Source organism: Oryza sativa, chromosome 5 (assembly GCF_034140825.1).
Source record: "Oryza sativa Japonica Group chromosome 5, ASM3414082v1".
NCBI lineage: Eukaryota > Viridiplantae > Streptophyta > Magnoliopsida > Poales > Poaceae > Oryza > Oryza sativa.
The window spans coordinates 27,254,625-27,268,939 of NC_089039.1; the positions used below are offsets into that span (position 1 = coordinate 27,254,625).

The following is a 14,315-nucleotide window of genomic DNA, read 5'->3' on the forward strand; positions in this document are numbered from 1 at the left end:
TCTGGCGCCCGGCGATAGCACGCGTTTTCACGCGCACTCACGATTAAAAACATATTTTGTGGGTCCCACGGTCACTTATCCGATCCCGTGCGCATCCTCCTTCGTTCCACCCTCCGGTGCTTCGTCGACCGACGGACGGCGTCTTCCACTAGCGTAATCTGAGTATTTCTCGTCGGCGAGCGAGAAAACTCCATCGCCCCCACAGATCACGTAGGCCCATCCTCCATCCTGAACCACGCACGCTCATCCTCGATTCCTCATCCTCGTCCAGGAAGTCTTGGCGGCGGAATTGCAGCCGACCAGAAGCATCTCATACGGGCGTCGGATCCTGTACGCGGCGAGGTACGTAGCGATGACTGTGCTCGTCTTGTGCTTTTGCATAGGCTGATCAATCATCATTGATGAAGACCCGGGAGGATCGATGTACAGATGGAGCTAATCCATCGCGAGCTTGCTCCGCTATGATCAACCACCGGCTAGCTGCAAAACCGTTTTCCTTTGCTGTTTTTTCCCTTCCTTGCATTTTCATGCTTCCATGTGAATGGAGATGGATAACAGGATAAACAATCTATCATTATCTTTTAGTTGCTATTTCTGTTGTCGATTTTAGGCAGGGTGACTGTTGCGATTTCGCCTAGGAAGAAGAAGAGAGGGGAAACTCGAAGAAGAAAGATGAGCCAGCATGCACAAAACCAAACGTTTTCTTTTTCTTTGATGTGTTCACCTTCATAGTTCATATCACAGCAATGGCCACAAAAATAGGATCCACTTATGATCATACATGTCAACACGTGCATACATAATTAATTGTTTGATATAAAATTATACTGTAGTCAGCTCCCTCCGTCTCACAATATAAGTATTTTGAGTTTTTCCTTGTAACATTTGACCACTCGTCTTATTCAATTTTTTTTTGCAAATATAAAAAATGAAAAGTTGTGCTTAAAATACTGTAGATAATAAAGTAAGTCACAAATAAAATAAATAATAATTTTAAAATTTTTTTAATAAGACGAGTGGTCAAACGTTGCAAACAGAAACTCAAAATCCCTTATATTATGGGAGGGAGTACAAAATATGGTTAGAGCCGGCAGTCGGCGGCACTATTGACCTTGCTCACGTAATCCTGCCCATATAAAGAGCTCACGTGGCCACACATAGTTCGTCGATCGATCGGCTCCCTTCCCGCCATGGAGGGTTCGTCTCGATCTCCTTGCGTTTGCATGCTGCTGCTGCTGCTTCACGTCGTCCTGCTCGCTCCGGTGCTCCAAGCACGGCTGCTCGGACTCGGACATGGACGTCGTCTGCTGGTGGCGCCGCCGCTAATAATGCTGCCGGTCTCGATTCTATTGCCGAAGCGGAGACGGCAGGCGTAACAAAAAAAAAAAAAAACGCAATGCACTTGTCGTGTCCGACCTTTTTTTTTTCGGAAAAAGTATACTTCGACTCCTTCAACTATGACCCGAGTATGATTCATGACCTCCAATCACAAAACCTTGACTCCTCCAACTATCAAAACCAATACAAACTATATCCCTCGGTGGTTTTGGAAGCGGTTTTCGCTGACGTGGCACTTACGTGGCAGTGTTGACCCGGTCTTCGTCCCACGTGTCGCTTATGTGGCATTAGAGTAAAAAAATATTGTGGGACCAACATGTCATTCAAAAAAAAAAGTAGGACCCACCGACATATGGGCCCCACATAATTATCCTCAGCTCTCCCCCTCTTTCTTTCATCTTTTCTACTCCCCTCACCTTCCTCCATCACTAGAGACGGGGCGGCGGCGACGGTGACAGTGACGGCGCACGGGGGAGGAGCTCGCCGGCCGTCCACGCGAGGGGGAGGAGCCCGCTAGCCATCCCGCGAGCTCGCCGCCCATCCGCGCACAGAGGGAGGAGGTCGCCGGCCGTCCGCGCGCTGGGGAGGAGGTCGCCGGCGTCCGCGCGGGAGGAGGTCTCCGGCCGTCCGCGCACAGAGGGAGGAGGTCGCCGGCCGTCCGTGCGCGGGCGAGGAGGTCGCCGGCGTCCGCGCGCCGGGGAGGAGGTCGCCGGCGTCCGCGCGCCGGGGAGGAGGTCGCCAGCCGTCCACGCGCGGGGGAGGAGGTCGCCGGCCGTCCGCGCGCGGGGGACGAGGTCGCCGGCGTCCGCGCACGGGGGAGGAGCTCGCCGCCGGCCGTCCGCGCGCTGGGGACGAGGTCGCCGGAATCCGCGCACGGGGGAGGAGCTCGCGGACCATCCGTGTGCCACCGCGACGCCATCGTCACCTCTCCCCGGCCGGCCATTGTCACCTCTCCTCTTCGTGCTTCGTTGCTTCGGCCAGCCGCCTCTAGTGATGGAAGGTGAGAGGCGTGGAAAAGATGAAAGAGAGAGGGGGAGAGATGACGATGACATGTGGGGCCCACGTGTCGGTGGGTCCCACATTTTTTTTTGAATGACATGTCGGTCCCACAATTTTTTTAACTCTAATGCCACGTAAGCGACACGTCGACGACACGTGGGACGAAGAGCGGGTCAACACTGCCACGTAGGCGCCACATCAGCCAAAACCGCTTCCAAAACCACCAAAGGATATAGTTTGCATCGGTTTTGATAGTTGGAGGAGTCTATATACCTGGTTTTGTGGTTCGAGGATATGAATCATACTAGTTGAGGGAGTCAAAGTATAATTTTTCCTTTTTTTTTCCCACCGGGCCACGGCGCCCATGGGCCAGGCCCAGGCGAGGCATCCTATTCCGTGACGTGGATAAATTTCTTTTTCGTCTCCCCTGATCGCTTCTTTCCCCATCGAGAGTTCGCCAGAAGGAAGAAACCTAACCCTAAGATTGCGATTCGGCGGCAGCGACGAGGCGCGGGCGGAGATGAGGAGGCCCACCATAGAAGAGAAACTGGCGACCTACTCCATGTTCCAGGTTCGTCAGGGATCCACCGTCCCGATCACCGCGCGGGAGTGGCTGGACTCTGTGATGGCTGGAGTTGGCTCGATCTCTCTGGCGGTGCGGGGTGCTGGCTCGATCTCGGCGGCGGCAGGAGCGGGAGATGGGGCTTGCTCGAGCTCAGTGGCGGTGGCGGGGACTGGCTCGATCTCGGCGGCGGGAGCGGCAGATGGGCCTTCCTCAAGCTCAGTGGCGGTGGCGGGGACTGGCTTGATCTCGGCGGCGGGAGCGGCAGATGGGGCTTGCTCGAGCTCAGTGGCGGTGGCGGGGACTGGCTCGATCTCGGCGGCGCGAGCGGGAGATGGGCCTTTCTCGAGCTCAGTGGCGGGGGCGGGGGCTGGCTCCATCTCGGCGACGGCGGGAGCGGGACATGGAGCTGGGTCGAGCTCAGTTGCGGCGGCGGGGTCAGGCGAAGCCCCGGCGAGGAGGAAGAGGACGCCTGGGAGATGGAGGAGGATCCCTCGCACGCTACCTCATCCTTGCCTGAGAAAGAGGCCCATGACATGGGAGGAGCTTCTCGCGGACAGCTTGGACATGAGCGATGAGGTTCACTGCTTCAGAGAGGAGGATAAGCCCGCTTTCCGCAAGTCCAAGGCGCAGATGGCCAGGTTCTATCAGAGGATGATCGACATCGAGAATAACAAGATCAAACAAATCTTCCGACCCCGCGTCCCATCCGATACACAGTATGTTAAACCCCTTCTTCTTTCTTTCTTTTTTTTTTCTCATGGGTATGTCAACTACACCACTAAGAAAACATCATACAAATAGAACTTTCCTTTCGTAGATCCTAACACACGTGAAATAGCACACCCATTATATTCCTCATTACAAAGTTCATGTGAAAAACTATCATTGTTTTTATCACTTATAAAACAGTAGTGACCGCAAACAAGACATCGATAATTCAGCTTAGAATAGATCTCCTAAGGACACAAGGAAGAGGTGGAGACAGAAAAGCCAAAGTTACTTAATTTGGAGACGAATTCTGTACAATCCTTTAAATGGGTAAACTGACATTACAACTTGCAACCATTTTAATTAATAAGAAATGTGGATTTTTTAAGCTGCATTTCCATTCTTGGTCACTGAAACAGTTAAATTATAAAACTTCAGTTGATTCATTTAGCTAGTGGTAAGAGATAGAACATATTAACAATTGAACTCTTGTATATGCAACGGATGTAATAGTTGAAGTACGCTATCGTCATAGTATTTTAACTCATCAGATGCATCATGTTCCTGTGCAAACATAGGTGGCCATCTTTTATACAGTCTAGCAACTCTTTGGTACTTGGCCAACCTTCACAAAAGGTGCTTGCATTTATAAATTGAACAATCAAAGGTCAGATATGCGACAGCAACAGTGAATCTGAAAGAATGTCAGGTACTAACTTCTAGAGTTAGTTTGACCATCTCAGCATCCCAGGATCAAATAAAAATTTTCAGGATGGTTTAAGAATGTGCAGTCCAACTTAGGAGTTGCCATTAGTCAATTCTCTGAGTTTGAAAACAACACTAAAATCTGAGCTAATTTTAAAGGAATGATCCATCCTGTGTGCTGCACTAATATTCAATAATTATGTTCCAATCTGGATGGCAGACACAATCTGGATGGGCTTGACCAAGGTTTCATGCATGTTGGGTAATGAATATTCCCGGGGACAAAATTAAGCTTGGGTATGGGTATTCACTATTGATGCCCGCCATGCCCAATTGTCATCCCTATCTATATTCCTGACAAAATTAAGTGAATACCTAAAATTGGTTTTGTCCAACACACTGTTGAATCTATTACTCTTTTGAATATATTGCAGCGAGCAACATTTGACCGCAGAAGAGATGGAGGCAGAGTTCGCTGGCAAGAAAGTTTCTTCCCAAGCTTGTCACTTTGCCAATTTAGCAATTAACCACTACAACAATATTGAGGAGAACATTGTAATAGCCCTTTTCCTTGTTTGCTTTCCATGACATCATGAGTCTCAATGTTGTAAACTAATAAACCTTTCTATTTTTGTCTGTTCAGGTTAAGATTGAGCTTTGTACTGTTCTTTTATCAAATTGTTTTCATGAGATCTGTGGGTCCACATACGCCCATGTCAACTTTACTGCCAGGGCTGAGGATGATGATCAGGCTAAGAAGAGACTATACTTTGCAGAGCTCAAGTTGAATCCGGATCTTCTGGCAAAGAGGAGGGAACGCTTTGTAGAGTTGAGCCTTGATCCAAATATTGTTGGATGTGCTGATGATATCGAGCCCATGTGTGTCGTCTCTATACACAATCTTCAGGGTTCTTGTTTTGGTATGTTTATTACTATCGACTTATTTACTGTATTCTCAATTTACTGTGTTCTGATTAATATGCTTGCTTATTTGTAATTACTGTAAGGTCTCTATTTATGTTTGTAAGTGTGATAGTAGGACCTCAGCGATTTATTCGATATGTTGATGTTGCTTTTGTAGGTGGATGCCATGAGATCAACAGGAGAATTGATTATGTAATGATCAGGAATCAGGACTACGAGCGTTGTCACGCATGTAGCGATCGTATCAAGCATCCATACGGGACAGAATTTATTGCAGGGCATGATAGTTCCAAGATTCCGTATTACACTGCAGGCTGATGTAATAATAATATGATTAGAGCTATGACTTGGAGTATTGTTAGAATTTAGACTCTTTATTTATGCTTTGACATCTATGTGCGCGAGTGATCTCTTCTAATGCGCAAATATTACCTGATGAAGTAGCCAGGATCTTTAATGAAGCCTCTATGGTATGTCTACTGTAACCAGGATCATTAATGCTCTATTCAGTTGCTCCCTCTGGGCTAGTATTATTAGTGGATGAAGAAAATTGTCGTTTGAACGTTCTTTTTAGTTATGGGACGAGATATAAATCATAACTACATGCTTTAAATCATCTATAAATCATCTATAGTGAATTCAATACTCTCTCCATCCCAAAAATATAAGGGCATGTACAAAGGTAAAGTCTAATATGGTCTCTTAGTTAGTACATAATATTATTTAGAGACTATACTACTGCCATAGTTGAGACACCAATCACTCTTTAATAATTAATGCACCAAAATATTATTTTACTACTACCTTTCATTCCTTTTCTCCACTCTCATAACAAAATTTCTTTTAATAAATGTTTAGAGTCAACTCTGAGCTGTTATATGCATAGCAATCATACTTTTCTTTTCTCTCCTCTCTCTTCCACATTTTTCTTCTCTCCTCTCTCTTTCACATCATCAAATTTACTTGTATGGCAATAAAGAGAGACTGCTATTATACACGGTTGTACATGCTCTAAGGCACAACCACTCCTGACACAAAGAGCAAGAAAGAATTTAATCACCTCCTTAATTGAATCACATCCGTACATGCAAGTAATGTGATTGGGAGACTTAATGGTACATGAATTAAAATAAACCAAATTTAAAGAACCAAGAGATGATAATTAATGTATGCATGCACGCCTTATATTATGAGACATAATAAAAAAGTGGTTGTGTCTTATATTTTAGGATGGAGGGAGTAGCTAATACATACAATAGTTACCTATAAACATATACTACACTATTGATACATGGTCCCACTTGCCCTACACATATTGCATCTTGCAGTCCGTGCTACGGCTGGCTATAAATCTGTAGCCCGCTGCTTGTTTCTCTCCCCGATATGTGTTTATAGCTGACTTATAGTCTGGTATCACTGGTGGAGAAGTAGTTTTTACTCCCGGTTCGTAACCCCCTTTAGTCTCGGTTTTCCAACCGGGACTACGAATCCGGGACTAAAGATCGCTATCTTTAGTCCCGGGTGAAATAACCGGGAGTAAAAATCTATCTTTAGTCCTGGTTGGTGTTACCAATCGGGACTAAAGATGGAGCATGCCAACCGGGACTAAAGATAGAGCCAGGCTGATCCCTGGCTGCTCCTTTATTATATTCTTTTCTTCATTGTTTTTAATATATTGATTTCACTCCATCCCCATCCCCAAAATCCCAAATCAATTATCACCTCCAAATCCTTAAATCGATCATCTCCAAATACATCACAAAATCTTTAAAAAAAAATTACATCACAACTTCTACAAAATTCATCACAAATACATCACATATTCATATCACACACAAATCAAATACATCTCAAATCCGGATCATAAATTCTCAAAAAAAAAAAACAAAACAAGCCGCCATCTTCCACCTGCCGCCCAGCCGCCACCTTCCGCCTTCTGCCAGCCAGTGCCGCGCGCCGGCCGCTGCTTGTTAATGGCTGCAATAATGGCTGCAATCTAGGAAACTAAATAATGGCTGCAATGCAGCATGCAAGACACTCATCTATAGATAGCCAAAAGGCCTGAGGCCCGACGCTTGGCCCACGGCACAGCATTTTGGCCCGGCCCAAGCACGGCACGACCCAAACGGGGTCGGGCCCGTGCCGGTCCGGCCCAATCACCGGGCGTGCCTGGCCCCTCCACCGGCACGTTGGGCCGGGGCGGCACGGCACGATGGGCCGCAGGCCAGGCCCGACACATAAACAACAGGGAGTAAAAATAGACATTATATGCCACGGTCGAAGAATAGGGACGTCAAATAGACTTATTTAACTATATATATGTCAGCCCAACGAGGAGGGAGGGACAATAGATTTATTTTAGCTATATATATGTCACAACCCAAAGAGAAGGGAGGGAAAATAGACTTATTTTAAAAAAGGCACGGTGGGCCACCCGTGCCTTCGGGCTAGCCCGGCATGGCCCGACTACTAGTGGGCCGTGCCTGGGCCAGAGGTGCAGCCCATAGGCCGGCACAGCCCGACTACTAGCAAGTGCCGACCAGGTCGTGCCTGTGCCGAACCGTGCCGGGCAGGCCTTTTGGCCATCTATACAGTCATGCCGTGCAGGGCTTGCGAGCGTGACATCATGTATGACGAGGAGTCTTTGACCAGCGACTCCCTGGATGAGGCCAACGAGAGAGTGCATGTGGTCCTGGACTCCATGGACGCTGCCGGCGATGAAGTGCTCGTGGTCGTCGACTCCATGGACGATAGAGCCGGCGAGGAAGTGTTTGTGAACAACGAGGGTGATGGTTGACCACCGACTCCATGGACAACACGGCCGGCGAGGAATTGCACGTACGTGATCGCCGACTCCATGGACGATGGCTGGCTAGTGACTCCATCAAAAGTGCAATCTCCATTTGCATCAAATTTTGAACAAGTAAGCACTTAAGAACATTTTAGGGATGCTATCACTGGTGGAGAAGTGCTTTTTACTCCCGGTTCGTAACCCCCTGTAGTCACGGTTTTCCAACCGGAAAACCGGGACTACGAATCCGGGACTAAAGATCGCTATCTTTAGTCCCGGTTCAAATAACCGGGATTAAAGATGAATCCGGGATTAAATATCCCTATTTTTAGTCCTAGTTAGTGTTACCAACCGGGAGTAAAGAGAGAATAGTGGTAGTCCCAGTTAGTCCCCTTTTCTTTTTTTTTTATTTTCTCCCAAATCAAGTGGGAAGCATATCCCCAAATCAAAGTAACATCCTAAATCCACATCATAAATAAAGTAACATCACAAATCTTAAAGTTACATATACACACAAATCAAATACATCACAAATCCTAAAAAGTTACACACAAATCAAATATATCACAGGTCATCTCAGATCCATCCAATAAATCACAAAATTATACATGTGAATCACAAATTAAAAAAACAGAAAACAACGCCGTTGCCGCTGTCCGCCACGGCCGCCGGCCCGCCGCCGCCTGCCACGGTCGCCGGCCCGCCACCGGGCACGGCCCCGCCGGCCGCCGCCTGCCGGATGGGAAGGGGAGGATGGGCAGGAAAGGGGAGAGGAGAAGGTAGAGGAGAGGGGAGGGGATGAGGAAGGGGAAGAGGTGGAGGGGAAGGGAGGATGGGCAGGAAGGGAAGGGGAGAGGGGAGGGGATCGGATGAGGAAGGGGAGGAGGTGGAGGGGATGAGGTTGTAGGAAACGGAGGAAGAAGGGAAAGAAGGGGAGAGATTCGATCTGTGGAGGAGAGGATAAGGGATAGGGATTATATTGGGAACACCAACCGGATCCGGTTGGTGACACCAACCGGGACTAAAGATCCTCGGCCCCCTGACATCAATCTGACAGGGGATGAACCGGGACTAAAGATGATTTTTAGTTCGGTTGGTAAGAATGCCTCTGTGGTTTTCAACCGGGACTAAAGATTATTTTTAGTCCCGGTTCTTTTTGGAACCAGGATTATTGTGGTTTTGGGTCGATCCAGCAAAGATTATTTCTCCACCAGTGTATTCTTGCTTCTAACACGTACGTGTAGGTTCTCCTTCATTTGCACGCAAAGAATATTTCTCAGATTTCCTAGTAAATAGAACCAATTTTCATCAACAAAAACAACATCAAACATGCAGGCCCTTAAACCCTGGATCAAGCATGGATACGCACCATTGCAACCTTGCTTTCTTGTTTGCATCTATCAAGTGTGACTTTATAGCATTCGAATGACATCTACTGAGACCTTCTCGTATTATTCTTTGCACCTTGTACTTACTCAAATGTAATGTAATGGAGCACAAAGATCTCAAAGCGTTGTTTGTTCCTTGAAAGGAATGCCATCCAGGGTTTTATATTTTGGAAAGCAAGAAAATTTCGGTGGGCACCGAAATTTCGAAAAAAAAATTTGGGATATTTGCGAACGAATGTTTTGAAATTTAAATATATTTTTACTGAATTTGAACAAATTATAACCAAATTCATAAATATTTGAAAAAATTCAAAAATTTCACTCGAAATATTTGCTTGCCGGTGGGAAGGCGAAATTCCCGAAATTTCCATCCCTGATGCCATCTAGCACAAATAAATCTACTTGAACTCGCTTGCGGCCAAAGTTGCATATTCTATTATTAACATTAACATCAACCGTAATGCATTGATCAAAATAACTTTTACCTTGCTTCTAAATACGTTGAACTGATCGAATGCGAACGTTGAATAACTCTGCAACTTCCCTCGTCACATGGCGCTCCAGTTTTCCATTTGTGCTTCTTAATGCATTAGATATTTGTTTTCGTGTTGTACTTGGCACATCTTTCGTGCCTGCGAGAAAAAAAGGCTTTTTGACATTTCGTTTATGAGTGCATTATTCCTTATTCCAGGAGTCAAGATACAAGGTGGCCAAACGGGCCGGGCCAAACAGGCGGCCCGGGGCACGGCCGAACCTGTAGCAGGCACGGCCCGGCACGGCCTGCTACAGTAACGGGCCGTGCCGGCACGGCACGAGTAGCCGTGCCGTGCTTGGGCCGCTGGCCGAGCCCGCGGGCCGGCACGGCACGGCACGGCTACTGTAGCGGCACGGCACGGCACGGCCCGTTTCGCCGGCGGCCCGTCAGGCGCGGACAGGGCGGGCGGCGGTCGAATGGGAAGGCGCCACGTGGCACTAACGGCTATTTGACCGTTCAAATTTGAAAATAACCGTTGGGAGGCTAAAAAATTCATAAAAATTTCGAAAAAATTCCAAAAAATCTCAAATTTCGCCCTATAAATAGGGCATGAACCCCAGCCATTTCTCCTCATCCCACACTCCTCATCTTGTGCTCTCAAGTGTTTTAAGTGCTCTCTTTGTTCTCAAGTGTGCATTTTTTTTGATTTTGACAAAATTTGCTCAAATTTTGTCAAAAATCAAAATTAGTTTCGTAGTTCAACAGTTTGATCGCAGAGGTTTGAAGAGCTCGCGGTTGGAAAGATGTAAGTAATATTCAAATTTGTGTATTATTTGTATTGTGTTTGTGAATTCAATAAATATTCGAAAATTTGTTTATGTCGGTTTAAATTTTCAGAATGGATCCGAACTTTCCATACCAGTCGCCGTCGTTCACCTTGGGTGATTTCGACCCCAACTACATGTCGGGGTTTGACGGTACCTCCGGATCGGCTCCAACTCCACCATCTGTGGAGGAGGTACCGGTTCATACGGCTGTCGTTGAGGAGGTACCGGTTCAGGCGGCGACAGCTTCGGAAGGATTTTCCGGAACCGCGAGCGGAAGTGTTTCGACACACACCGGCTCGAAGAGATCGAGAACCTCCGTTGTGTGGCAAAACTTCGACGAGATAAAGGAAACATGCCCCGACGGAAGGGAGGTATCGAAAGCCCGTTGTAGAATATGTAGGCAAATTTTATCTGCTCGTTCTTCTGGTGGTACAGGTCACCTCAAGCGCCATGCGGAGTCGTGTGCCAAGAAGCAAGGAATACAACTCCGGCAGCAGCAACTTATGGTAAACCCAGACGGTACGGTACGCAGTTGGGAGTACGATCCCATGGTTGCTCGGGAATCTCTTGTCCGGTTAATCGCCAGGCAAGATTTACCCCTGAACTTTGGGGAGTCCCCTGCTTTTGAACATTACATTCAGCAATCTCATAACCCTAGGTTTAAAGCTGTGAGTAGGCAAACATCAACTAGAGATTTAGAGAATGTTTATCACAAGGAAGCAACTGCACTTAAGGAACTGTTTAGTACATGTACTTTCTCTGTTAGTGTTACTTCAGATATATGGAGTAGTAGAGCTAGAGAGGATTATCTTAGCGTAGTTGTTCATTTTGTTGATGATGATTGGCAATTACAAAAGAGAGTTTTAGGGCTTAGGTTAATAGATGTCTCACATACAGGAGAAAACATAGCTGAAAGAATTAGGGAAGTAATTAATGAATTTAATCTTGCTGATAAAATATTTGCTGTCACCCTAGATAATGCATCTGCTAATTCTAGGGCTATTGAAATATTGCAACCTTTATTTTGTGTGTATGCTCAATCTTTTCTACTCCATCAGCGTTGTGCATGTCATATAATTAATTTGATTGTTAAGACTGGCATGAAGAGGGTAGGTGACCACATCGATGCTGTTCGTCAAGCAATCGCGTGGTTAACTGCTTCTAACCCGCGGATTGCTGTATGGAAGAGGTTTTGCAATGCGGCCGGTGTGAAAGCTCGTAAGTTTGCCACCGATGCAGAGCATCGGTGGAATGCAACGTATTTAATGTTAAAAGTTGTTTTACCTTATAGTAGTTTACTTTCTGATTTTGTTCAGTCACGTGGTGGCCCAAGAAACAGTGACGGGTCTTCAGTACTGAACGAGCATGTTTGGGCAATTGTCCAAAAATTTCACCAATTTCTAGAAACTTTTTATGATTGTACTCTAACTTTGTCACAAGTTTATTATCCAACTGCTAATATAATTTTGCACAACCTTCTTGAAATTGCTACTTTATTTAAAGAATACGAAAATGATGACGTTCTAACTGAACCTGTCTTTCACATGAAACAAAAATATTTGAAATATTGGAAAAATATACCTATGTTATATGCTTTTGCTTTTGTTTTAGATCCTAGGTGTAAATTAAGGGGATTGTCTGCTATTTTATCACTTGTTGGAGATACTATAGGTGTAGATTATAGTTCTTTTTATACTGAGGTTAGACGTAAATTATATGAGGTTTTTGGAAGATATGAAGTAAAGTTTCAGGAAGTTCGCCAGCAGAGACCCCCTCCTATCCCCACTACAGGTAAGAAGAAGATACAGTGGGGTAGGATTTGGGGTGGATCGTCTTCAATCCAAGGTGGTGGCAGTTCGTCGGCTACAAGTGGAGACGCCTCTTCGCATGTTGTGGCCGAAGAGTTGTCCGGTTATTTGGACAACGACGCCATCCACCACGAAGCACAAGATTTCAACGTCCTCGGGTGGTGGAATGACCACAAGATAACATATCATGTGCTTTCAAAACTAGCACGGGATGTGTTGACGGTGCCCGTGTCGACGGTGTCCTCCGAATCGGCCTTCAGTCTATGCGGCCGAATCATCGAAGACCGGAGGATGACTCTGCGCAGCGACCACGTCGAAATGCTACTAAGCGTTAAAGACTGGGAGCTTGCTCGACAACATGCCCAATACACTGCGGACAACCAAGAATTGGCCGCCCAGTTCGAGCAACTCTACCTGGATCCAGACCAACCCCAGTAGAATTTTGTTAGAAATAGTTCTGACCTTTGAGCTGTACTCTTTTCTTTGTCATGGTTTTCTCATTTTCCACTATGAGTTTTTACATGACAAAGTTTTTAACGAGGCAGCATGTATCATTGTATCCTGTAATGATATAAACATCAATAAAGGTCATTACTATTTTTAACAAATTCTTTTGCAATATTTTCGCAAGTGTGGATTTATCTTTAAATTATTTCAAAATAATGAATCACAATCTATATTTTTAAATTTTTCAACACAACAAAAAATACCATTTTTTCTTTTTTTTAACATTAGCAAATCATTACTTTTTTAAAAAACTTTTATTTCCATTTTTTAAATACCATTTTTTCATTTTTTAACATTAGTAAATCATTACTTTTTTTAAACATTTTGGATCCATTTTTAATTTTTTTTTTCCTTATACATTTCCTTTGCTTTTTTTTTTAAAAAAAAACACTGTGCACTGGCGGCCTGGCGGCCTGGCGGCCAGTGCAGCTCAGCTGCCGGCCTGCCTTCACGGGCCGCCGTGCCCCGAACGGCCCGTGGGCCGCAGGCGTGCCGTGCCGGCACGGGCACGGCCCGGCCATCCACGGGCCGTGCTTGGGCCGGCGGCTCGGCACGTGGGCCGGCACGGCACGGCCCGTTTCATCAGCCGTGCCTAACGGGCCGTGCCGAAACGGGCCGTGCCGGACCCGTGCCCGTGCCGGGCCGGGCCGTGCCGCCCGTTTGGACACCTATACAGATACACTTAACATAGTGGATAATTAAATAACATAGTTTAGTAATATGCCCATGCTAAACGCTACGGTGAAATTCTATGTCTTTAATTAAACTTTAAAATGGATTCGGATGCCGTGAATAGAAAAGTTATATAGAGTACAAGAAAATATATTTTCCGCATGTCACGAATACAGATGTTCCATTCCATTTTTTGTTATGTGTGCTTTTTGAACAAAATTAATACACCCTGTTCAATTCACAAATGGTAATCATCATCGATCAATAACACCCCTAACCGTACGAATTTTCTCGTTTTTTTTGGAATTTTTTCGGCTCCTCAAAAAGGTTAAGCGTGGTTGGCTATTTTTGCAAAAAGCTCCTCGTGTTTGTAGAAAATATCGCACAGATGCTTAAATCGACTAACAACCCACCATATTTTATCCGGAAAACCCCTTATCTTCTAGTGAAATACAATGTGAAGAAGAGAAAATTCCGCTGTAAACATGGTAAGGGGTATTTATGCAAAACATCCATCCCCTACGGCCTACCCCCAATCCCCAAACCATCCCCCGATCCGGAACCAGATCCCTCTACGTTAGAGGGACGTCCTCGCACGATCGCCGTTC

At 45.9% G+C, this 14,315-nt stretch overlaps 1 protein-coding gene across 1 annotated transcript; it reads left to right on the forward strand.

Moving 5' to 3' along the window:
• Window positions 1-2,782: 2,782 nt before the first annotated feature.
• Window positions 2,783-5,801, forward strand: LOC136356561 (uncharacterized). Its single transcript, XM_066310646.1, has 4 exons — window positions 2,783-3,618; window positions 4,750-4,870; window positions 4,959-5,235; window positions 5,397-5,801. Exons 1-4 carry the CDS (start codon window positions 2,858-2,860, stop codon window positions 5,555-5,557), a joined length of 1,320 nt encoding a protein of 439 aa, XP_066166743.1. The 5' UTR covers window positions 2,783-2,857; the 3' UTR covers window positions 5,558-5,801.
• The last annotated feature ends 8,514 nt before the right edge of the window (window positions 5,802-14,315 follow it).